This window comes from Hippoglossus stenolepis, chromosome 2 (genome assembly GCF_022539355.2).
Source record: "Hippoglossus stenolepis isolate QCI-W04-F060 chromosome 2, HSTE1.2, whole genome shotgun sequence".
Lineage (NCBI taxonomy): Eukaryota > Metazoa > Chordata > Actinopteri > Pleuronectiformes > Pleuronectidae > Hippoglossus > Hippoglossus stenolepis.
This window is the reverse complement of record NC_061484.1, coordinates 2,602,986-2,628,381: the sequence shown is the minus strand read 5'-3', so window position 1 is coordinate 2,628,381 and position 25,396 is coordinate 2,602,986. Positions and strand designations below refer to the sequence as shown.

The window sequence follows — 25,396 nt, the reverse complement described above, 5'->3', positions numbered from 1 at the left end:
TGTTTTGTCCCAAAATGGACTCCGTTCTGACCTTTTACCTCATTGGCCTGATGCGTCCGTGCAACCAATCAGTCTTGACAGCTTGTTAATGGTATAGTTCACACTGTTGTAATCACAGAATCAAACTGGACTGATCGGCCACAGGCCTGTTAGTTTTGTTTATTTGTTCTGCCCTGGTAATTAATTGATAAATCAATGTCACGGCCATTATCAGAATGGGCACTTGCTTACCTTGCTTTGTTGGATGTAAATCATGCTCTGATTGGAAACACTAGCAGGCAAGCGAGAGCTAGTCATCCTTGTGTATGGTGAAGAGAACAAAACCCTCCAGGGTGTGTTTCGGTACACAATGCTTCATACTGCTGTGGCAACAGTGGCCTTAATCGATACATATTAACCATGTGTTTGTGTGCCAGACAGGCCCCTAGTCACCTGTTATACAGAGACAGATAAGACGTGGATGCGGGACACATTGTATGACACTATGTCCCTCTTCGCATGCTGATATTGATCGGGTGCTGTTTGCTTGTGCTTTGTTGTCTGACAGTGACTATGGATACGAGCGGCGCGGGGATGGGAACTGCCGGCCTGCATTCTGGTTCAATCCCTCTACTGTGTCCAGAAGCTGCAGCCAGGGCCAAAACTACTTCAACAGCACAGGGTGAGGACTTGTTGGTTTACTGACAATTCATATTCATACAACATCATGTTATATACTGGCCATTCATGTGGATTATTAATCTGGCACAAACATTTGGTTTGGAGGATTTGTTTTGGATGCTCAATCAGGGTTTTAAAGCAGATCACAGGCATAAGTATTTCCAATCAATGCTAACTTTTTACGACTGGAATTTATGAGATGTGTACTAATATGAGTAATAAAGTTTTAACCTCTGCCACGAAACACTAACAAGAGAGTGACTGATGTCAATCAAGTCTGTTTGCACCAACTCAGCCACGAGAAAAGGTGTTATCAGGCAAAATAAGTGAAAATACCAGGAACAGTAAAAATGCAGCTATAATATTTACGAATTCATCTCAACCACTCAAAGAGGTTCACAATACAAGTCACTTTCACCCATTCACACACACACAGTCATATGAGTCTACCTGTATATGCAGTGTCTTTTCTAACACACACACTTCTTACACTGTCAACACAACCGTCAGAGTGATTTGCCCAAGGACACTTTAGGATGCAAACTGGAGGAGCTGGGGATTGAACCACTGACCTTCTGGTTATTGGATGACCCTGCTCCCTCCTGAGCCACACGTGTGTCATGTCATGTTTGCTAACTTTGGGTTAATATAAGCCACTAAAACATCCTCTTTTTTTCTCTTTCTTTTAGACAAGATGTTGAATATTCCATGTACGTTTGAAGATCTTCTGCACAATTTAAGTTACCAACTACCAGTAGATGTTAGCAGGTTGTAGCGGCCACCAGCGGTTGTTAGGGACATTACTTCAGATGTGCACCTTAGCATCATCAGTGTTTTGGCCTTGTGATCAATGATACAGGCCGAACTTGAGGGTACGCTGAGGCTAAAGGTAAATCTGACTGGCTACTGGCTGTATGGCAGTACTATTAAAGCCATGTGGCCCGCTCAGTAGATCTTCATTTTTGGAAAGATTGTCCATCCATTAGCTATACCACTTAACCCCTGAGGGGCAGAGAAAGGTAGCTAAAAGCAATTTATAGTCTCCATTTAATCAACCTGCATGCCTTTGGAATATGGAGAGAACCTGCAGAGAACGTGCAAACTCACATGTAACAGAAAGGCCCTGGTTGACTGGGGTTTACACCCAGATCCTTCTTGCTGTGAGCAGACAGTGCCAACCACTGCACAACCGGAGGGATTCTGTGCTTATTCTTATTTTACATAGCCTCTCACTTTAACAGAAGCATCTGAGTATTGCTTCCGCCTTTGACGTAAACTGCCTCCATGTGGTGAGATAGAGGGGTCATAACGCCATGATGAAACTTTGCTTGAAGATATTGTAGTGATGTTTATTTTTTTGTTGACCTATTTCACAAATGTATACATAATAGATGTGGGACCAACAGTCACGTTCTTTGCAATGAATAGGGATAATTTCCTGACGCTGGTCGTTTGATTAGAAAATCCATACTTTCTTTACACCTTGTCATCACTTAACTGAACTTGCCATAATAGGCTACATTATAACCACAGCTGTATACCTGGTTTGGTTTAGACATAGTTGATAATAACTGGGGGGGCAGTGATTTACTTTCTATTAGATTTGCCCTCTGCGTTTGTTCTGCAGAATCCCCAGGAGACAAATTCCTTGCAAAGCTTAATCACAGTGTGAGTGTTTTATTCACCACTGCTGTGATTAAGCTTCGCAAGTTGTCCGAGCCACAGACATGGTTTATGTTGTCAGTTGTCACCCAGTTTTTGCACAGGCTATACAGACACAACAGCTGCATCGACACCACTCTGCTGAGTTCAACTAAATTGTTCATGAGCCACAAGCTCATGCATGTGGCTCATGACTGTGTAGACTAACGTGGATTTAACAATTTAAAAATTAAACAGAATTAAATTAAAGAAAATCTGAATTCTAACTTGTGTTTTTCCAAAGGTATCGTAAGGTGGTGTTGAACAACTGCACTAAAGGAGTGAAGGAAATGTACACAGCAAGAAAGCAGCAGTGTCCAAACCGACCTCCTAAAGGATTGCTGGTGACCACCAAAGACGGCAAACTCACGGCCAACCTGGGCACCAACATCACCTTCCTGGTGCATCTGGATGAGGTAAGAACACACAAAACATGGCACCTTCACTAGACTAGATCAATACCTGTTCCCCTAAGGCACTGATCTATTAAATGGATTTTTACATAAAGTAGGGTTAATTATTTGTTGGCTACCTGGGACCAGAACAACCTTATGACACCATAGCTTGCAATTTAGAATAGACAATTCCTTGTCAAGCAGATCAGTAGAGTTTTCTTTCATTCGTGTTTTTAGACACATGCTGAATGTTCCGTGCAGTATTCACACTCTTCATAGCTCTGGTTCAGTCTTCCCCATCTTCTCAGTGAAATATTTGGTTCTGTATCTGGTGTATACACCACAATGCTTCGCTCTTAAGATCCAAGGTAAAACTGCAGAGGCAGGTGATAATTGGCTGTGGGTTTATCAATGTCACTGTCAGATTTCCCATTTCTGCTATGTTAATATAAAAGGCATGTATTAGTGAAACTTAAAAAAAAAAATCTCAGAATACATGGATGTGCTCAAAAGGCAAATAAATATATATATTTATATTTTGCACAACACAATTTCAGACCTCTCTACTTGCCTCATTGGCTCATCTAAACAATAAATTGCTGTGACTGTGTTGAATTAGAATGTCTTGTGTGAAAAGGTCAACATCATATGTGGCATCACTTAGGGCTCGAAGCTGGGTTCATTTTCCCTGAGTTTTTCCATAATAACTCTTGATCACTTAATTAGCATGTATATGCTGATGACACATTATAATCCATCATTGTCTTCTGACGACCTAAACCCCATTAAATCAGTGGTTCAACGCCTCTTTGGATTAAACAGTTGAGGGCCTGATCTACTAAGATCCCAAATAAAGAGTGCTATATTGCATGTGCATTAAAGCAGATTGCACGTTTGGATTGGGGGGCGTTTTGCGGGCGATCTACTAAAAATGATTGTGCAAATGCCAACAGATGCAAACATGGTAGAGGCAGTAGTATTTAAATGAGTGTTTTGCGTGCGTTACTGGTTTCCGCCATGGAGCATTATGGAGAGCAGAGTGACCGGGAGCGCAAAGTGAAATTGAATGCCATGGAGTTGGAGGTGTGAGTGGAAGAGGCAAACAAACATGTTGTTGAGCTCCAGCAAAGAAATATTAATATAAGTCAAAGAAACGCGATATTGGAAAGTATCTGCGAGAAAGTAAATGCTGTGGGTAAAACAAAACGAACAAGCGCTGAAATACAGAGAAGATGGCAGGACATAAGAAGAAGAAGAAAAGAAAAAAATAGCTCATAATAAAACCTGGGCAATAAAACAGGTGGGGGGAGAGATGCCTCTGACCAATATTACGTAGCAGGTGCAGTTCACTCTCTGTGGCACGAGTGCTCAGGCGTGACTCTCGGACCATTGTAGCGCACACAGAGCGCACACCAGGCTGAGGGGCTGTATCTGGACGATGGTCAGTGCCCTGGCAAGAGAGGGATTCTTTTTGCTTCTGTCAATCCAAACATGCTGACATGAGCAGAAAACAACTGTTCTTCCTACCGTCTCCTCCTCACCACAGTAACTGCAGCCATCTGTGCGTAACACTGTGCCGATTAGCACCTACCTTTCAAACGTACTAAATATAGACGCAGTCACAATCACCGCAATTATTTTCATGCTTTGTAAATCACATTGCGTGTGCTTAATTAAACATTTCCATCTACTCCTCACAATATTTTGCACACGCGGGTAGAAACGCCCGATATTGCATATTCATTAAGGAAACCGTACTAAATGGACAGCGCGTGTTATTCTGCACGCAATCCTCAGTGCGCACCGTTAGTAGATCAGCTTGCATGTATTTATTACGCTGAAATCAAGTTTGCACACTTTGTTACACGTTCAAACCTTTAGTAGATCAGGCCCTGAATGCACCAATCAAAGTTTCACCGAAGTCAGTTTACTGGACCCTGAAGCACACATGCTTAAGTACTGTCTGGTGATCTGTAGGAGAGTGACTTAGGGCCAAGACTCTCAAAGTTTAATAGAGTCAAATTGTTGCAGCTCACCCACAGTCTGTGAGAGTTCTGAGCCAGAGGCAGAAGTAAAAGACCTGACCAGAGACCCTGTTAGTGAGTGAGAGGCGTTACGTCCAGAGCGGGACAGTCTGGTCACTAGGATACTGCCTCACTTGTTTCTGAGGCAGAATGTGGTCCATTGGAATGAACTGCAAGCTTTTTGGGGCTTTAGCAATAGTGTTTTCCCCTGAGGTGTTGTCCAGGCCCGGTTGTCATATTACTGTGTGATGAGTTGAGGAATGGAAGCCTGTTTCTTTCATTAAGAGGGGGATTGTCTGGTGGAAAGGGAGGAGGGGGGGCGATGGAGGAAGGGAGTCGGGGTGCTCAGTAATGTTATAAAAGAAGGATGCAGTAAAGAATCCTTGTGGCATCCACCCTCTTTGAGGAAATTCTCAAGATGAATTCAAAGTTTAATTTATATTCATGAAGCCTGCAACAGGGGGAAGGCAAGCAGCCTTAAATATTTAATGGGTAAAGAGACTGGCACACATCCACATTTAAAAGCAAGGAGGAAATCTAAGTAAAACGGACCCATTCTTTGGTATTTGATAAGACCAAAATGATCACATGGTACAGTGGCTATTTTTTAACTGTTCAGGAAAAGTGTTACGCAACACAGTAATTACAGCTACAAATGAGCTTTTTAAAAGTGACTCACTTTTCACTAAGCATTTGGCAGAGAAGCGATTGGCTTGTGCCTAAATGACATCGACCAAATCTCAAACAATCCAAATGAAGAATTTATCCGCCGTTCCATTTTTGGCATCAAAGGAAAAAGACAGAGGGAGTTTGAGACACTTGCACATTCACTCTGCTCTCTCTCCGCCACTTTAAACAGTGTTGTGTTTGCAGAGTACAGTGTATGTGTGAGTGCAGGTGTTTGAAAGCTAATTCATAGAATGCATGAGGCTGATTAACTGCATGATGACATTGTACAATTACCTGCACTGACCAAAAAGTCAAAGTCTGCACCTGTGGCTCAGTAAAACAACTCTCCAGTCATTACTATTGTCAAGACTCTTCCGAAGGTTGAACAGCATACAAACAAATGCAGCCCTAACAATATACTAACCTTTACAACAAGTACTGACGTTTATCCTCTACAGTTACACAAAAAATCGCACATGGATGGATAACTTAAATATTTGAAATATAAGGACAATGAGTAGATCATTTTACACAATGTGGAAGGGTTCAAGCCTCTGTATATCGGGTGCTGGCTCTCCCAGGTAAGCTTGCGGGCACCCTGGAGACACATACTAATGCCAGGTGTGAACTGACGTACTTAGCGCTGCGCACCTCTCTCTCTCCACCTCTCTCTGATACCAGGTCTGGACAGGGCCATAGGCGCATTCAGCACATTCATCAAATTAAGCTTTTTGCGACTGATTCCTTTTTAAACTGAGGAGGCTGCAACAGACCATATGGCGACATCTAAGCCATTTTCAGACATGACTTCTGGGGAAACTCCAGAGAATTGGGTCCGGACTTTCTCCAGAGTTTGCCTTTCACACGTGAACATTGCAGCAGGAGGTTCTCTGCTCAGACGTGTTCACAACTGCAGCAAATCCTCCAGAGAGTTCAGGCGAGGGGTGGTGCTGTCTGCAGAGGCTTCCTGCCTCATGTTAACATAACATATAAATTCTGCTGCGGAGATCACGCATGTTTGTTTACTGTACATCAGCACCGGGGTCAGCTCTTATCACCACAAACTGTCTTGACACCTTCATGGGGTCTTCTAGCCCTGTGCCTCTGCTTTTTTATCGTTACTACATTTGTATTCTTTTAGTTGTTTTTTTTGCATTTTTGCATATGTTGCATGTTAGAAATATATCATTAACCCCCCCACTTGCTCGTGGCAAATCCTGCAGAGGATCTCCTGCTGTGTTCGCTCCTGGACTCCTCCGGAGTTTCTGCAGACTAAGGGGCCAAAAGGAGACAGTTGGCAAAAAACTCATGAGGCTCTCACTCGGACACACGTTCACACATACAGCCCCTGCAGAGAAGGTTCAGCAGATCTCAGGAGTTTAGTGCATGTTTGAAATCAGCTCTAGTGAGCACTGACTTCCTGCCTGTGGATAATCTGGCCTCCCTCTTGGTTCAGGGATGTCATGAGTCAGATTTGACTCTTTTTCTGGCAGAGCTGAAGTGACTAAGGCTTTGCCATCTCAGTGCTTAAGTTGGAGAATAGATGCTGGCAACAGCATGCCTCATTTTAGTTTTTTCATCAGAGAGATACTTCTGTTCTCCACAAAAAATTGGGGATGTTCTTCAATAGATTTTTTGGGGATTTTTTGACATCTTTTTAATTGTACCCTTAAGGCTTTAAAATTGTATTTATTTATAACTGTTGAAATGTCTTATTTGAGTATTTTAGTGTTCGTCATTATGTGAATTTGTGGTCCCTTCCCAAAGTGTCTCCAGTTCAATCATCAGCAAGTTCAACAAGTTCAAAGACTTGAACACTGTGTCCTTCTTGCTTAACACACGCTCCTTGTGATCTCCCTAATAATTGTTTTGCCGGTTTGAATTTTTATGAGCCACTTACGTTTTGGCACTCCAGTCACATTTAAGGGAAAATGTTTTCCAGTTGTTCTTGCTCATGTTATCTTTTTGTGAAACATATTTCTGCCCCAGTGGAAAAGCTCTGTGGAATCTCCTGCCAATGAACATTGTGATCAAACATGACAGCCACGACTACTGAGGATTCCCAGATAAAATATTAACTGCAGAGTTCATTTTCAAACTCTGCCACATGATAATAAATGGATTTGTACAGACTCATTTGGATATATGTAGAAATTAGTCAGCAGTTAGTTTAACACCCTTTAACTTATATGTCCCTTTTTTGTGTCAAATAACTATTCCATTATTTGACTTTTGGGCCCAAAAGACAAACCAATTGCCACAGGATGCTCAGTTGCTCCTTAGAGCTAAAGGGGGCTGCAGTTTCATGTGAGAATTTATTCATCCATCCATTGATCCATTGTTAATGCAGAAATATTGAGCAACACGCTTATTTAACTCTATTTCACAGACACAGTTTGATTTGTTTCTCTCACCCATGGTGTCTTACAACAATAGGATGCTCCAAACCATGAAAACAATACTCTGTTCATTGACAAACTATCACAGTAACTGCATTTAATATTGACCGTGAATGCGAAAGGGAAAAATGAGCTCTGCTCTGTCTGCTGGAGAAATAACCAGGCTGACATTCCAGAATTATTCACAGCTACAGTGATTTTTTGTTGTTGTTGTTGTTGTTGTCCCCCATCACACTGACATTGTGGGTTCAGGTTTGACACGCACGTCTACAGACGCCAGCCTTGTGTAACCAAACCCTTGTCAGCCAGTACAACTGTGCTTTCATTGCACAAGTGACACTGATGTCCCGAGTCTCAAGGCTCCAGTCACAATGCTCTTGGATCTGCTCAGCCCGCAGAGATACACGCACACAAAGATTGACATTTAGAGACAGGTCAGCCTCAGCCTCATGCAGATGAGTGAATTCCATTGTGGCTGATACTGAGAGCAAGCGTGAGCACAGAATGGACAGCCCATCGAGCTGAGTAACATTGGCGCCACCGAGCCCAGGTCTTGTTTTCATGCCAACTCATTACAGCTCTTAACAATGGCCGCCTTGACAAACCCTGTTCTTAGCTGTTCTCTATTCTCTCCAGCCAATCACAGATATCATTCTCCAGGCAAAGTGGCATGAAATATCCCCAAAAGCCTCAAACAAACCTTCTGTGTTTTCACACTTGGAAGCACACAAAGACGGGACTCAGGTAGAGGGGGATGGAGACAGTGAAAGAGAAGGAAAGAGAAAGAAAACAATTGGTTTATTTATTATGTTTGATTGTGCATTTTGGTGGAGCTGGCATGCTAATGCAGTGTTACAAATGAAGATCCCACCAGCCCAGCGCTACGGTGTGCCAAGGGGAGTCTGGGAGTTTGCTTTCATGGGCCCGATGAGGGGGGGGTGAGCTCAAATTTGGTCGCCGTGGCAGCTGGAGCCACCAACACTCGGGCTGAGTGCTGATCCTCGCATAGCGCCAGATGTGATTCCCTGAGGAAACGCAGCAGGCAGCTGAAGACTTACACGGCATGCAAAGGCAAACATGGTGGGATACACAGACGCACACGTGCACACTCTCTCTGACACGCATACAGAATATACACTGAATGACAACATCTAGATAATTAGTAATCAAAGCTGACTTTCAACTATTTTTCATAACTACTTTACTGCTGCAGGGGCTCCTTGAGCTATAAGTTATATTTTCATTTAATTCGTATTTACCAAGAAGATTGATATTTGTCAAATTTGTGCAAAACAAAGCACATTATTGCCTGTTAATTTTCTGCTAAATTTGTCAGATTTAATAATTGAAGGAACAACTGTAATTATCTAACTGTGTAATTATATCTGAGTACTATCATTATATTTTGTAAATATATACTTGATCAATGATCAATGAGCAAAATGATGACAGGTTATTATCTAAATTAAGTAAAATCACACTGATTAACTATAAAACTACATTTATGCATTTCATGGACGTTTCAAGTACTAATGCTTCTAAAACACTAATACTTCTCTGCCATTTATGGATTTTAACTTTTACTTCTCAGTGATCCATCCCTGCCAACTCAGTCTTACTGTAGAGGCAAATCTGTGTCTCGCCTGGGGTTATGACCCTCTACTTGTATCAGTGTGAAAGGAACTACTGAAAGATGAAGTTACAGTAGTCTAATACATCCATCACATTTACAGTAGGTGATAAAAACGTCTGTTTACCTTGAATCACTGTGCAAGAGCTTTACGAGTTTCACTGTAATTGTTGTCCACTGTGTAAAAAGCATTTTCAGATTTTTTTTTACAATGCAGTAACCTTTTGGGAAGGATACTAATAAACAATGTCAGTGGTTATCAACTATCGTGAAACATTGAAAGTGTTCAAAGTTTCATTTTGGGAGCTGAATGTGAGCGGTTGGTCAGATAGTGATTCCTGCCAGGTCGTGTGTAGTGCTCCCAACAAGGCCCATGAATCAGAGGGTGGGATTTCAGTATTTGGGTAAAGATTCATTATGAGGGTAGAGGTCACAGGGATTCACAATGTCCTGCTTAAAGCTACAGTGTTTAACCAGCCACGGCCTTAAGCATTATGGTTTTAGGTTAGTGGTCCGACCATCCCACTCTCGTGAACTGGACCGCCGTGATGGCATTTCTTAATTTTGTTACTTGAACCCAAAGGTGAACTGATCAAATTTTGGTGGACAAAGGTCATCAAAGTGATCTTTTTTGCATCGTCACCATTTCCCCAGCAACTTGACTGATGGAGACGTACAACCTCTGCCCTGGTAACCACTCAGTGAAGTTCAACGTCATGAATGGGACTTCACAGCTGTCAGTCAATAAGTGAAAACTTACTGTGGCTGACTGTTTGGTGGTGATTTGCTGAGGCCAAGCTTTATAACCACCTATCTGTATTGTTTCATGAAGGATGACACCTCCTCCAATTGCATGGTTTTGTTGTCGGGATCACGAGATTGCAAATTTCCAACTTTCCCACTGGGGGGGAAGTAGTTTGGTCACTTATGCACAATAACAATGTGCCATAACAATAGTAACACTAATGCACAAACTAACACATGTTCCACGAGAACATTAGTGAAGCTCATGAGCATACTTTGAGCCAAAATTAATAAAATAAATCAATTAATAAATAAAGAGCTGACCAAATTAATGCAGATAAAATAGTCTAATTCATTTAAAATGAATAAAAACAGTGAAGCCAAAGAGATGCATACAACATGTGACCATACGAGTCCTTTTGAAAACAGCAGCTGCCTCTGGCAGGCAAATGCCACATGTTCAACCTGTGAATAGCTCTGTGGAGTTTCAGCAGTCACTCAGCACAAAGGATGATCCTTCTTTTGGTTTTTAATGAATTTGTTGATCATGCTTCCATCAGTGCAAGTGATGCTGTTACTCTAATGAAAGCATATAACTACACCCTCTTTAACAGTAATGTTACAGTCATAATACTTCATATATTAATAATTTGGGTGGTGTGTATTGATATCTGGAGTCCTGAGTATTAATATGTGTGGTTCTGGTTGTTAATATGTGGCCTGGATTAAATTTGTGCCATGCAACTTTTAGACTTTCAGAGAAAAACTGTTTTCTCCTCAGACAACTTGATTCTCCTTTTTGTGGATATGATTGTTCAGCACTGAAACCCATCTGAACTCCACCGACTCCATTTCTTCTCCTACTTACACACTGCGTCACATTCTTCTTTCTTTCTTTTCACTCATGCTCCTTGTCAACAAAACTGCTGGTTACATTAACATGCAATCGCACTTTGAGTGTCAGCGAGTGATTGAGATAGAAACAAGGTTTGTGATATCACAGGTCACACTGATGTAACAGTCCATAATATCCATCTGTAGCTGAATGGAGCTCTGCTGTGCTGTGTTTCAGGGGGATTCTTTACGGACCAACATCCAGCTGGATTTCGGTGACGGCACAGCCGTGTCCTATTCCAACCTCAGCTGGACCGAAGAGGGAATCAAGCACGTCTACAAGTCTGCTGGAATATTCCGTGTCACAGGGCTGGCAGAGAACACGCTGGGTTTGGACACCACGACGCTCTTCCTGCATATCACATGTAAGGGCCCTCACTGTAAACACCATGGTGCCATTGGTTTTTGTAGAGGGCTTCATTTCTCTCTGGGGATTATTCGGAAGATGTTCCCATCACTTTCCAAAATTCTATTTTTGTTCCCCTCACTTTTCTTGTTTCAGGTTTTCTTCCTAATATCTCTCTGAAAACTATTCCCTCACTGTCTTGCCACCGCAGTCCAGATGACAGCTCCAGACAACAAACTTAACAAGGGTGGTATAACAAGTGTTTGTGTTCTTGTATCGCCCTGGGTTTCTCCTCTCAGGCTTCATACAGGCGGCTGTTCCTCTCCGGAGGAGGTCGTTGGGACTGTTTGCAGTCTAAAACGACAACTCATCTGCCAACTTTGTTTTATATTGTATATATTATATAGGATATAATGATAATATATGTTTTCTATTATATATCTAGATATTATGCTTAAAGAGGCTTTTAGATGAACACCAGAAATTACTGTACCGTAAATTAAAAATGATTTTTATGCTGTGCTAGGGTTTGTGCTTAGTCAGTCCTTTTTATATATATTATTAATGCACACACAAAATGCAGTTGCAAAACCAAAATCCAAAGTGTCCTGTGCACAGGACTGTGTAATTCAGTGGATAAACACATCTTTTGGGAGAAAGGTCATTACTAACTTGTCTCTGTGAGATGTCAGTGTGGGCAGAGGCAGACACGGTGAAGTGGGCCTTCTGGGCCACTGCAGCTAATTGCCGGTTACCTGAGGAAACGACTCCAGCCCAATGGATTATTTTAAAATAGAGCAGATTTTACAGAGCACCTTACATAACAAATTACAAGATCCCCTTTTTTCCAGCTCGACTCAGTGGCAATAAGTTCCTTTCAGTGTTGACTGGTCTCTTTGTCTTGTTAGTTACTCTTTCATTCATCTCATTGTTCAATCCGTTTTAATTCAACATCTTACCACCCTGATGTGTCAGCCAGTGTGTTCTGGATTGATATGTTTCTGGCAGTGATCATTTATCTGCATTTATTCCAAAGTGTGTGAGTTTCTTTACAATGATTTCTCTCTGCTGAGCGTTTTTAGTGCCAAACGACTGACTCTCATTGACACACATAAGCGCACGAGCACACACACACACACACACACACACACACACACACACACACCAGGCATCTCAAACTGAGGATAAAGATTAGTTCTGGTTAAAGAGGATGAGAACTAACCGAAGCCCTGGCGAGACGAGCACCCCAGACCACAGCACGACACCAGGCTTTCGCTGCAGTTTTTCTATGAAAGTAGTGAATTACATCTGAAACTTCATCCCTGAGATTAGTGTAAAGCAACCTAGACCCCTGTCAGGTCCTGTTAGGTTCTTAGTGGGGATGTTTTCAAGCATTACCCAGAAGGTATCATGTCAAAAATGATGGCGTTGACATATTTTCTGTGTCAGAATGGGACTTTTTTAGGTGAAATCACCATAGTTACAGAGCCAAAAGCAAAATGTGATCATCAGGGAGTTTTACTGTGACCACTTCACACTGTCAGACATTGTCAGAATATCGTTTGATCATATGTCACTTTGAATTACTCAAGACAAGTTTTTGGCGATCATTTCCCAGGAACTCATTTGCTGCTGGGTGCGCCCATAAATCTAACGTGTTTGCAAATAACTGGTCAGGATAGATTGGAATAACTATGATCTACAGTCTCACAGAATCTACATGTATATGACCTAAATTGTCAAAAGCAATGTGATCTTGCCAGGATTACAGTTTTTATCATGATAATGAAATGTGTTCACGATGGACGTGTCTTCAAAAGGTTCAAATTATCTCTTTTCTCGACAATATCTGCTGATACACCCAAAGCACGATTAGCATTTCCATGGTTTCAGGCAACCCTGAGCAAAAGGTCAGGAAAGGACTATGGCCATGGCTGATGTTGAAAAAAACAGCAGTGACTTGACTTGACTTGCCTGGTTTTAGATCTTGCTAATAACATTTCTTTTAGGTGAGTACCGTGCACATGAGATAGCTGTTTGGAGAAAGAGTTGAGCTATCGTAGCTGGGAAATGTCCTCTTTTTAAAAAACAGCACCCATAACTCGTCTGTGCTGCAGTTGATCATGACCCATAGTTCAGTTTTATTGTTAAGCCGGCCAGAGTGGCTGCAGTAATTATGGCAGGAGCAAAGTAGCAATTAGTATAAAGAGCAGAAAGTCCACATTAGAGGGAGGCTGGGATAAATGGATCAAAAGAATGCAGAACCGCTGTTTGTTTTCTGCATGAAACAGTCTGCGTTCTTTCTTTCTTCCACAACCTCAACCACATTTCTCTTTTTTCATTGTAGCTATGACAACAAACATCCGGCTATCTTAAGGAAATACTTACTTTAATCCAGTCCAGTCAAGAAGTAACCTAACTGCTCCATCAGCAGAACAGCGTGTTTATAATTGTAACTGTGATGACCTAGATCTCTACACTGGGGCACTATTTTAGGAGATGCTCCAGTGGGTCATGGCGCAGGAGGGACAAAGCACCTACAAGGGACAGTTCACCGAAAAATGGAAATTCACTCATTATCTACTCACCACCATCCGGGGGGTGAGTGAAGTGTTTGAAGAATCGGTGCCCAGTTACTTCAATTGTATTGGATTTGGCTGCAATGCTGTTTTCCCCTGAAACTCCAGAAGTATCTTGTGGACTCAAATACTTCCACCCCTCCATCGGCCTAGTGGTGAGTAGATGCTGTTACAGCAGACAGGAGGAAAAAAAACGAAGAAAGTCTATCATGTGAGGATTATTTTCTCTCCACTATAAATGAAAGAATAATGCCAATTTACAGTCATTATTAGTAGTAATAAATGTACCGTTACATCTCGATATCTTCAAAAACAAAGTGGAATCTGACACCAAGAAAATAATCACATGAACATAAAAGTCTTTCATCGCCTGCTATCACAGCATGCACACTGTTAAAAGGCTTACCATATGGTGTATTTGTTACCTATGAGGCAATCTCAGTAAACCTGCCAGCATGAGGTTCGGACGCGGTAATTGGACGTCTGTCTGACTCATTTTCCATTTGTTGTAGTCTAAAACAAAACTGACATTAAAGTGGAACAATTCTTTTACAGTATGATTAAGATTTAGTTTGTGAGCAGCCTTTGATATTTTTTTTTTATGTATTTGCTCCTATTCAGTTTTATATAACATACTATTTCGGGCCAATGAAGATAATCTTTATCAAAATGGTCGTACAGTAAGAGGTCATATTATTTAGAATTTTCAAATTCTGTCCATCATTTCATGTCAACACACTCTGGGCAAGAACTCTTTCCCCCTCAGGGTAAATCTTTTCTAAGGGTTTTTACTGTTTTGATCCATCCACCCATCCATTTTCTTTATCCACTTTGGATCCATCCACCCATCCATTTTCTTTATCCATTTATCCTGTTCATGGGGAATAAGGTGCGGACAGGTAGATGGATCCTACCCTTGAATGCAGGAAGACAACCTGGACAGGTCACCAGTTTATCACTGGGCGAAGACACATATACACTTTTGGAATATTGTTTTATTTCACCCAAGGTGCAGGTCTTGGACTGATGGAGAAAACCATTCGAACGTGATGATGTTTGTTTCTCTCCCTCGGACAATCTTTAACCTCCTTGTACTTCCACAAGTCTCAAGCGAGTCTCATAACAAGTCGCCATGCACATGACCGTGACTCCTTTGTTGTGTTTCTTTTCTTGAACTCTTTTAGGTCCAGTGGAACATGTTCAACTCCTTGCTCCCTTTGTGGTCATACGAAACAAGGAAGTGAACATCACAGCCGTGGTGTTACCCAGTCACCCACGTACCGTCACCTACTTCTGGTGGCTGGGCAACAATACGGAGGTAAATCTTCTAGGAGATGACCCATTAAAAACCCATAAAAAATCACTCAGACATAATCGGTCTGTAGTTGCTCCTTTTGTTTTTAGCCACACTAGTGTTGTTACGGTAAAAAGTTCAATGTCAAGTTCAGTCTGGTTTCCATTACTTTGGTAAATACTTTAAATATAAATCACAAAAATACATCAAAAATGCTTTGATGCAAACAGGAACTGCAGGAGCCACTAAAGTATAGTGTTGCATCTCCTCCTCTTGATGGTGTCCAGAGCAATCAAGCTGTTGGAGACCCTTTTCGCATTTTCAGCAAAAATGTCAGGGTCACAAGCATTAAATAGATTCGTATGATAATTTACAGACAGGAGTTTGTACATACATTCATGGTCCTCAGAGGATCCTCCGAGAATGATGCCGACACCTTTAGCAGCAACCTGAGGTTGACATTTTAGTTTTTCAAGTGTCCTGAGAAATGCCTGCTGGACTGTTGTGAAGTTGGTGCGAATATTCAAGGTTCTCAGAGGATGAATCATAAAGCAATTGTGGATGGTCTGACTAAGAGCCATCAACATTTGCACTCATCAAGTGGAATATATCATCTACAATATGAACACCCTACATATTTTGGTAAATATACTCATGTTTTCCAGAGGATGAATTGTAATCCCTATAGTAAACCCACCTTCTCCGCTAGTACCATTTACACTTGGGCTGATGATACTGACATTCCCATTGGCCTCTGCCGTGCTGTCAATTTAGTGCAAAACAGCAAATGTCAGCGTGTTGATGAACTTGTCTACCAACTTATCCACAACTCTTAACTAAGATGGTAAACATGGTAAACAGGGTAATGTTAACCACCAACCCTTACACAAAAGACAATGGCAATACAATGTTGAACCTCATTTTTTACTTTTGTAATGTCATCAAAGTCAAAAGTTGAAGTTGCTCATTGGCCAATGCCATACACAAAAATGTATGGTACATTACTTTAAAGTGTGAGCATTGTTACCATAGATACAATGGTTGCCTTTCCAGAATAGTAAAACCCATATGAGCATTATAAAATATCCACCTGACAATGATAAACAAATCTTTTCCTCTTGTACCTTTCACAACCTTTTATTTTGTCAAAGTACATGGGCTAATGAGCTACATGGGCTTTTGTAAAGTTATATATCCATATGTGTACTAAACAAGGCATGGTGTAGTGTAGAACAGTTGTGCCATGTGCAGTGTAACAGGATTTCTTAACCTCTTAATTGTGTGCTTGCAGCCAGTGATAACGTTAGACGGGAGTATCTCATACACCTTCACGAATGAGGGAATGCACACCATCACAGTCCAAGTGGCTGCAGCCAACACCATCCTGCAGGATACCAAGACCATAGCAGTCAAAGGTCAGTACTTGTTTTCTTATTGTGCCCAAGTCTGTGATAGTAGCAACTTTCCAGCTTTTAATGTGTTCAAGAAAATTCAATCTCATCAAAAGCAGTTAAGTACATTGCAATTCATCGTTTTTAGTCAGCGTTATTCTGCCTATTCTCTGGGTTGTTCCTTTCTGAAATGAATCTGCTGCTTGAGTAAAATACATCACATTATTGTTCAAACCTCTAAAGAATATGTCTTCATTTGAAATGTAGTAATCTAGTCGCAAGTATCTGTATAATGCAATGATTTATGACCAGCGGATGGGATGGCATAAAGCGGAGACATTTTCTAATTATCTCGAAGTGCATCTGGTACATTTAGCCAAAGGGAAGTGCAGGGATATGTGAAGCCCTCTTCTTTTCATCAAGTGTTAACTACCTGAAACTCAGCTTGAGCAAAATGACAGTTGGCACAGCTCCATGAGAATAATGCCCCGAGAGCCGAGTGAATTAATGGTTGATCCCCCCCCCCCCTCTGACTCTCCTCGACAGAATTCTTCAAATCTCTACTTTTATCTTTCTCACCTAATCTGGACGAGTTCAACCCTGACATACATGAGTGGAGACAGGATGTGGGGAGAGTAATTAAGAAGGCTCTGCTTCAAGTGAGTGATTTTCATTTTCTCTGTCCTTCCATCTCTCCTCCTTCCTTCTACCCCTCCGTCTCTCTGTCTTCTTTCTTAACTGTCTTTTCATCGCCCACTCTCTCTCTCTCGCCCTACTATTATTCAATTATTTCCCATAACCCCATTGCCTTTGCTGCCCAGCACCGCGGGCTCATTGCTGTGGCAAGATAACACCCTCGGGCAACTCTGTGATTCATCATCAGACAGGTGTGAAGACGCCTCTGCTTTCCTTCTCTCCCAGGAAGGCTTCATTAGCACCGATTCCTTCATTTTAAAAGTCACAGTTAAAATTATCCTCAAAACTAAAACCATTAATTTTGACAATACCTGTTACTAAGTCTAGTGTGTGTGTGTGTGCGTGTGTGTGTGTGTGTGTGTGTGTGTGTGTGTGTGTGTGTGTTTGTGTGTGTGTGTGTGTGTGTGTGTGTGTGTGTGCGTGCGTGCGTGCGTGTGTGCGTGCGTGCGTGTTTGTGTGTGTGTGTGTGTGTGTGTGTGTGTGTGTGTGTGTTGTGTGTGTGTGGCGCACGTGCTTGCACACTTGAACGTAGGAGGGCTGGAAGTGCTCTTAGTGTGTGTGGGAAGCACACACATTATTTAAAGGGCTACCCATCTCCTCATTCACAGCTCGTGAATAGCGGACTGCATTTGGCGGTGCTGTACTTTTGCCCATCATATTGGCCATATCGAGAGTTAGAGCTGCAGGTGGGTGCTTTTGGAGGAAGAATTAAGTGGTTGAAGGGGATCTCATGAGTAACCTGAATAACCCAGACTGAGGCCCGTTTTTTTCTGAGCCAATTGGTCTATCTTTTCCTGGGCATATCATTTAAATTCAAATAATTTGACAAATAAAGTTTTTTTTAACTTCTAAGTTTATGACAGACATATTGCTCCATCTAGAAGCAAAGTAACAAGTATGGGGTAGATTATTTAGACAGAATCAATATTAACAACCCTGTAGCCACACTGGTTTTGTTTATGTGTGAACTGAACTCACTCACCTGAAGGTGTATATTTCACTCTAAAATGCACCACCAGGGTTATTGATGTGTTCTCGAGCCATTAAAGGCTTGTGCACTTCACTAATCACACAAGTCAAACAGAATTGTGTGTGAGAAAACAAGGATGTTGTGAGTATTAGTAGCATCACAGTTAAACTCTTGTATTATGTCTATGTGCCAAAGATTTTAATTGTGAGGGGGGCTGACAGGCCTACAGTACATTCACTATGTGAGTGGGATGTTGTAGCATTATAGGATTTATAAGGTCCTGCAACTTGTATCTTTGCAAGTGCCTTTATTTCAATTTTTGTCTCAGGGCTGCATTGTTTAGCAGCAGTTAGCTTATTCCTATTTCTGTGTCATATTACAGCAGGCAAAAAACAAGACTAGATAACTAATCAGACAGAGGGAGCAAGTGCCCTGAGGCCCTGGAGCTCCATGGAGCTCAGAGGCTCCACGTTCACATTGTGGAAAATTAGTTTTTAATAACTTGATAAATCACTCATTTGTTTGTTAATGCTGCATGCACAAAATACACCCCAAATAATAAGGCTGAACACTGTTGTTGATTTAAAATCTTTTAACACAGTCATTTCAGTTTATATTTGGTGTTTTTTGACATGATGCAAAGTAAAGTCTGTTCTGAACATGCTCATCATACTCATATTAAATATACATTATATTATTTGCTAAAACACATACCACTGTTAATCAGAAGTCATTACGAGGTTTCAGCAGAATAAATTAGATCAATTCATTATCTTGCGGAGTTGCAGTCTTTTTCTCACAAATCTCCCCTTTGGTGCTCCCCTGGACGTTCAGGGCTGCCGTGGAGGGACAGTGACACAAAGACTCTAAAACACTAAACTTTAAATGAGTATTTGAAAAGAACCAGGGCTGTGGAGTTTTGTCCTCCATCGCTTCTGCTGAAATTGATTTGAGAATGGATTGATTTAAGGTCAGTATGAAAAGAGGAGTGATAACAGTAAGGACATGGGCACCTGACTATTTATAGAGTAGGATTAAGTGGCAGCTGCCAGTGAAGTTTGCACATAGCAACCAACTGAGTACCCCTCACCTTCACCTCCCGAAGCATGGAAGAGAATCTACAATGGCCTTCACAAAACTTAAAATCCTGAAAGGTCCTCTCCAGAGCCAGTGATTGGTTTGTCCATGCTGGGCTGCTGTAGAAACATGGTGGACTCCGTGGAGCAGGACCCGCTCCCTGTGTGACATAAAAGGCTCCAAGCTGACAAAGAAAGGAGTCTTAGTTTCAGGTGATGGTAGAATAATGAAAACACACAGCGGTCCTTTGAGTCTTACTTAAAAAATACTCTCATCAAACATGAATCCACAGGTCATGTTATGCTGAGAAATAGATTCAGATTCTTGATTGCACCACAGCTTGAAGCTATATGTTTTTCTTATCAATTACATCATATTTACCACTAAAAAAACTGTAATGTACCAGAATCACACATTCCAATTTGTGAATTCATTCAGAATTGAAGAAAGAAAGACTCTCTACCTTTACCTGATTGTTTTTGTTTCCCTCTCACACCTAGCTTGCAAATTGGTCAATAATCCTAATAATAAGCCTTTATACAAGAAATGCAGCTCAAAGTGCTTTACATACAATATTGATGAAGAAAAGAAAAAAACATGTTAACAAAAATAAAAACATTTAAAATGTGAATCATAGAAGAGAACACAAGTAAGATAAGAACATTTATAAATAGAAAGAAAGTAATACAAAAATATTTAATAGCGCAGGCGTGCAGGCAAGTTAATGGCTGAAGTAAAGAGAAATGTTAAGTTTTCTTATATATATATATATATATATATATATAAAACTAGCTTCTCTGAGCAGTCTGTTCCACACCTTTGGAGCGTAGTTTAAAAAAACTGCATCTCTGATTGTTGTTAGGACCCTCTAATAGATTTGATGCAGATGATCTCAGTGTTCTCGAGGGAACATAGTTAACTAGAGAGTCAGCTATGGAACTCGGTCCTCGACCAATCAGAGCCTTGTATGTAAGGAGGAGAACCTTAAAGTCCATCCTCTGTGTAACAGGTGACCAGTGCAGAGCAGCTGGAACTGGACGAATGGGTTCTCTCCTCTTGGTTCTGGTTAACAGCCGAGCTGCAGAGTTCTGGATGAGCTGGAGTCTCTATTGTTTTCTTTGTGAAGCCTGTAAAAAAGTGCATTACAGTAATCAAGACGATTAGAAAGGAAGGCATGAATCAGCTTTTCAGCTTCTGTCTGATCTATAAATGGAGATAAGAATAATTACTATTATTTTACAGGGAAAACTGCATTTTACTTATGGAATGGAATAGCGTATTAAAATGGTGTCACATCCGTTATGTGTTTTATTATTATATAACACGTGTGTAAAATTGCTTATGTGTCACTTTTGTTTGTTTCCATCCTTTCCCATTATCCTGTTAGCTTTTAGCCCCTCTTGATATCAGTTTGATATCAGCTGTAGATCTGTTTATGAGGCGGGAGCCGACACAAAGTTCATTTCCAGACAAATATATTGTCCAAGTGGTGACAGGAAGTGCTTTTTTTTAACCAGCTATTCGTTACGGTTGAAAAACTCCTGCTCGACACGGAGGCCAGTCCACAGCTGATGGTCTTTTCAGCATAGTAAACAACTCCCCAGCAATAAAACAGGAGATGAGAGAGGGAACGACTTGCAATTAAAGTTAAGGTCCATTTAACTGAGGTGCGGTGTGTATTGTCCCATAGTCGAATCTTTCAAATCATGACTTTGCACTCTTCACCTATAGGCTCATTTCAGTGCCTTTTGTCTCTTTGTTCTGAATGCATACTCAGTAATGGAGGTTATTTCATTCCACTCCTTCTAGAGTCAGCCATTTCCCTCTCACAGTGCCATAACGCTTCATAGCTCAAACTCATACAGTTTACAGCGTTAATACTCCCACGTAGCTTCCCTCAGATGATCATACAAACTATGAAGCTAACATCTCCACATTGCTTTCCCAAAGGCACCAATACAATTTATTTGGTAAATCATGCAGAGTAATGTGATCTTTTCATCTTTTCACTCAGTTAAACAATCGTGATGTTGATAATTAACTCTCAGATGACTGAACGCACATTAGATTCTCCTTCCTGTAGCTGAAACACAATCTGGATTTATTATGCTGAAGGTAGTGATTGGTATTGGTTTGGTGGGTGAAGATCAGGGGTAGTGTCTGAAGTATTAGTAAAACAGTGGAATGGGTCCACCATTTTGGTCGTGACTGAAATATCCCAGTTATTGGATGCAATTACATGTACAGACATTCATACTCCTCAGAGGAACAATATCAGTTTCCTCTCACTTTTCCTCTGACAGCAACATGAGGCCGATATTTTAGTTTTTTTATTAAAATATCTTAACTTTTGGATTTAAGGTCTTTGGAGGATGAATCCTGCTGACTACCTTTCATATTTAATTGACCACCAGAAGCACTTTAAAGTTTCTAAGCCGTCATACATATACATTAAAGATTATCAGAGTGATTATTGAGGAGATTTCATGCAAGTGGTGTGACACTGGGACAACAGGGTGGGCCTGATGATGGACAGTTGGTCCACCAGTTTGCTCCGGAATAAAGTATTTAATAGTTATTGCACGGATCGAAATAACATTAGGTAAAGCATTTATTTTCCCCCTGAAATGAATAGTTATAATGGTGATACCTTAACTATTGCCATCATTAGTTTAAAAATGTAACTAGCCAAATAGCCTACTACATTCTCATCATCCTCAGCTGTACTTTAGGTTTAGTGCTAATTAAGAAGCATGGTCATATGATAATTTAAGATGCAGTCAAGCAGGACATTGTACCTATAGACATCAACATTCAAGCATCATTATTTTCTGTAGTAAATTGAGCGTGAGCACTTGATTATCCAGATGAAGTATAACCTAAAGATCATCATCTCAGCCTATCTTCTTCAAATAGTATCCCCTCAAATCAACTTGGAACAGGTAACTCACAGAGTGCCTCACTTGTCTCAATCAGATTCTTTTTTTATCCAGCAGTAAATTTGCAGAGCATCATAGGGGAGCGTTCCAGTCAGCTTTGTAAACTAATGACTGACTGCGATGAGAACAAACATGGTCTGAGTGTATTGATTTTCTTTTTTCAGACCCCATTGCCTCTGCTGCCACCCTATTCACTCCGTCTCCCCCACCACCACCCCTTCTCATTGCAAGTCATGCCCATGGCTATCATTTGTCCACTACTTTGGTACTCAAATAGCAATTCCTGTGCTTGATAATTGATGTGCTTTGGCTCTACCCACTCCATTGTCCACCCGGGCCACAGAGAAAAAGATAAAAATATCACAGGCTCTAAAAATGAAGAATGATCACCACACAGGCCCTGAGTTCTTTGGTTGTATAAAAAAAAAAACGATAGGCTTTTCTGGAAACAAAAACAGAAGCATTTGCTGTGCTTCACCCTTGTTTATCAAAAGAAAAATAGGCTTTGAAAAATGAGATGAAGCCAGAAAACTTTCACCAAATGGTTTTCTTTATTTGTTTCAAGTGAAAAAAATGCTATTTGACTGAAGGTAGTCTGGATTTTGACATTCAGTAATTAAAATATTTCCATGCCTGCCTTAATTTAACACTTTACTTACATTTGATGTTCAAGCTTCTTGTTTAAGGTTATTAATGGTCACTTGCTTTATTGATGACTGAACAATGTCCAAACTAAACCATTAAAAACCTGTGTGCTAACATATGTAAGCAGTAATTCCTAATGTTGGTTATTTGATTTCGAGAAATTCTGCCATGAACTGAAATTTTCGACGTGCTAATGTGCAATTGTACATTTTACTAGAAGAGAAGCCGGCAGAGCATCGATGTAATGAGGCGTCATTCTCTCGGTGGAGTCTATATATATCTCCAAATTGCACAGTTATCCAAACCAAACCATCTACTGGAAGCAAAAACAACGAATCATTGCTCCCATGTTGTTTACTCAATGGCTAGAACCTGTCTCACTTTCCATGGGTGGGGATGCCCTTCACGCTCTGCTTCAAATCACATTGCTGTGCAGCTATTGTGTTTAGCTGCGGCATTGCGGAGAGTAGCGCAGGCTTTATATAACACAGAGAATGTAGATGTAGATTGTTGTATAAGCATCTGCAGAATGACAACAGAAGACTGAGGTGCTAAGGGAATCAGACTGCACATCCACCAGGCTTCTCTTCAAACCATCTTTATTTATAACGCGACGAGTACAATGACAAATGCAGCATCCTACACTTACTATTCAAGAAAGGATGTTTTCAGTTCATGCAGAGTGGAAATGTAACCCTCACCTTCTCATAGGGAGTAACAATAAAGTATATTTTAAGACATTAGATGTCAAGTTCAAGAGGCCAGGAACATGTTCTTGTGAGGCCCCCGTGGCCTTTGACCACCCAGGTCTAATCAGTTCATCTAAGTGAGCATTTCTGCCAAATGTAAAGAAGATTGTTTAAAGGCTTTCTTAAGATAAGAGTTTAACAAGGCAATAAGGGATTTTGTGATGTTGTGGTTTATGGACTTTGAGGCCACTGTGCTCTATGGGGAACTATAACCAGGAATTGTCTGACAGCATTATCTCCTTTCCTGCTGTAAAGGATGGTCCAGTATCTGCTAAAGGAGATAATATAGGAAGCATTGAAACTCCTCTCCTTCTTGCATTCAGATACTCCAGGTCACTATTCAACCACAGCCCTGGCGTTAATGCACCGAAGATTACCTGCAATCTTACCACTTAAATCAAATGGGAAGGCGGTCTAGGCTGTATATGGCCAGCAGTCTGTATGCAAATGTGTGTGGCGCTAAAGTAAAAGGCCACCTACGCAACTGACGTCCAGAGACAAGTCGTACTAATCACATAAACTGGCTTGGTTCATTGTATCTGAAAATGTCTTACCTGGAACAGACCAAAGAAGAGACTCAGTCTGTTTTGCTTTGGTGTCTTTTTCTTTGTCTTCTTTTAATAATCAGACACAGCAAGTGGACTGCTGCTTCCTGTAAGATAAATACAACTCAGGTTCATTTCATATTTGGCTGATTTATTGTATCTACTGATACTTATCTCAATGGATTTGGACTGTTTCATGTCTTTAAAAAGTCTTTATCCATAACCAGATTACAGAGGTATAATCAGTGTCATTCTTCCTGAACGTTACCACTTTAAAATACCGATGCAGGAACTTGTAGTTGATGCAGTTTAACTGCATTAATCAACTTTTGCATGTCAAACCAGCCACAAGTAACAGTTGGACTCCAAATACCACAAGTGTCCATTCAACCTTGCAGCACTAACGTAATATAAGCTTGATTGCCATGTCCGTTTATTCTAACCACAGTTTTGATCTTTTATAAACTAAAACAAAAAGTTAGGATAAGCTAAATATTTTTGATTTAGTTTACATGTTTAAATTAGGTTTTCTGAACTATTAACTCAAAACGTGTTTTGATTTGAAACAAAAAGTATATTCCCTTCTTAGTTAAAACAGAATTACACATACACTCATTGAGTATAACCTTAAAGGATTGAAAATTTGAGGAGGAGGTGAAAAAAATTCTTCAACTTGAAAATCATCTCTGACGTGTGAACCATCTTTTTCTCTTTTTCTAACTTTAAGTGCTAAGTTTATGTGACCACTTAGAAACCAGCAGGGACTCGGCAGGCAGGTATCTGTATCTTGTGTGAGAGTTATGGTTATGGTATTTAACTGGAAGTGCAAGTGCTGAAGGGCGATGTGTTCCCAGGACTGTGTGTCACAAAGGATGCTTGCAGCCGAATTGTGGACAAACTTATTTGTGGACTTATGTGGACAACGATTAGGACAGAAGTACTAAAGGAATGGATGAGAGTCTATGCAACAGACAGGATAAAAAGAGGGGTGTATTCTGGATATGTTGGTGATGTTTTCCATGTCTATCAAAACACAGCGTAGGATAATA

At 40.8% G+C, this 25,396-nt stretch overlaps 1 protein-coding gene across 2 annotated transcripts in view; it reads left to right on the top strand.

Annotated features, from left to right (window-relative positions):
* The window catches only part of sorcs3 (sortilin related VPS10 domain containing receptor 3), a 206,760-nt gene that overhangs the window by 172,269 nt on the left and 9,095 nt on the right, over positions 1–25,396 (top strand). Inside the window, exons 17-23 of one of the 2 annotated variants that reach the window (XM_035146300.2) lie at positions 548–661; positions 1,350–1,370; positions 2,606–2,777; positions 11,295–11,481; positions 15,226–15,359; positions 16,627–16,750; positions 17,273–17,385. In XM_035146300.2, coding sequence (XP_035002191.1) covers positions 548–661; positions 1,350–1,370; positions 2,606–2,777; positions 11,295–11,481; positions 15,226–15,359; positions 16,627–16,750; positions 17,273–17,385 — 865 coding nt within the window. The remainder of the gene's footprint in view (positions 1–547; positions 662–1,349; positions 1,371–2,605; positions 2,778–11,294; positions 11,482–15,225; positions 15,360–16,626; positions 16,751–17,272; positions 17,386–25,396) is intronic. The other variant, XM_035146310.2, reaches the window with a different exon arrangement.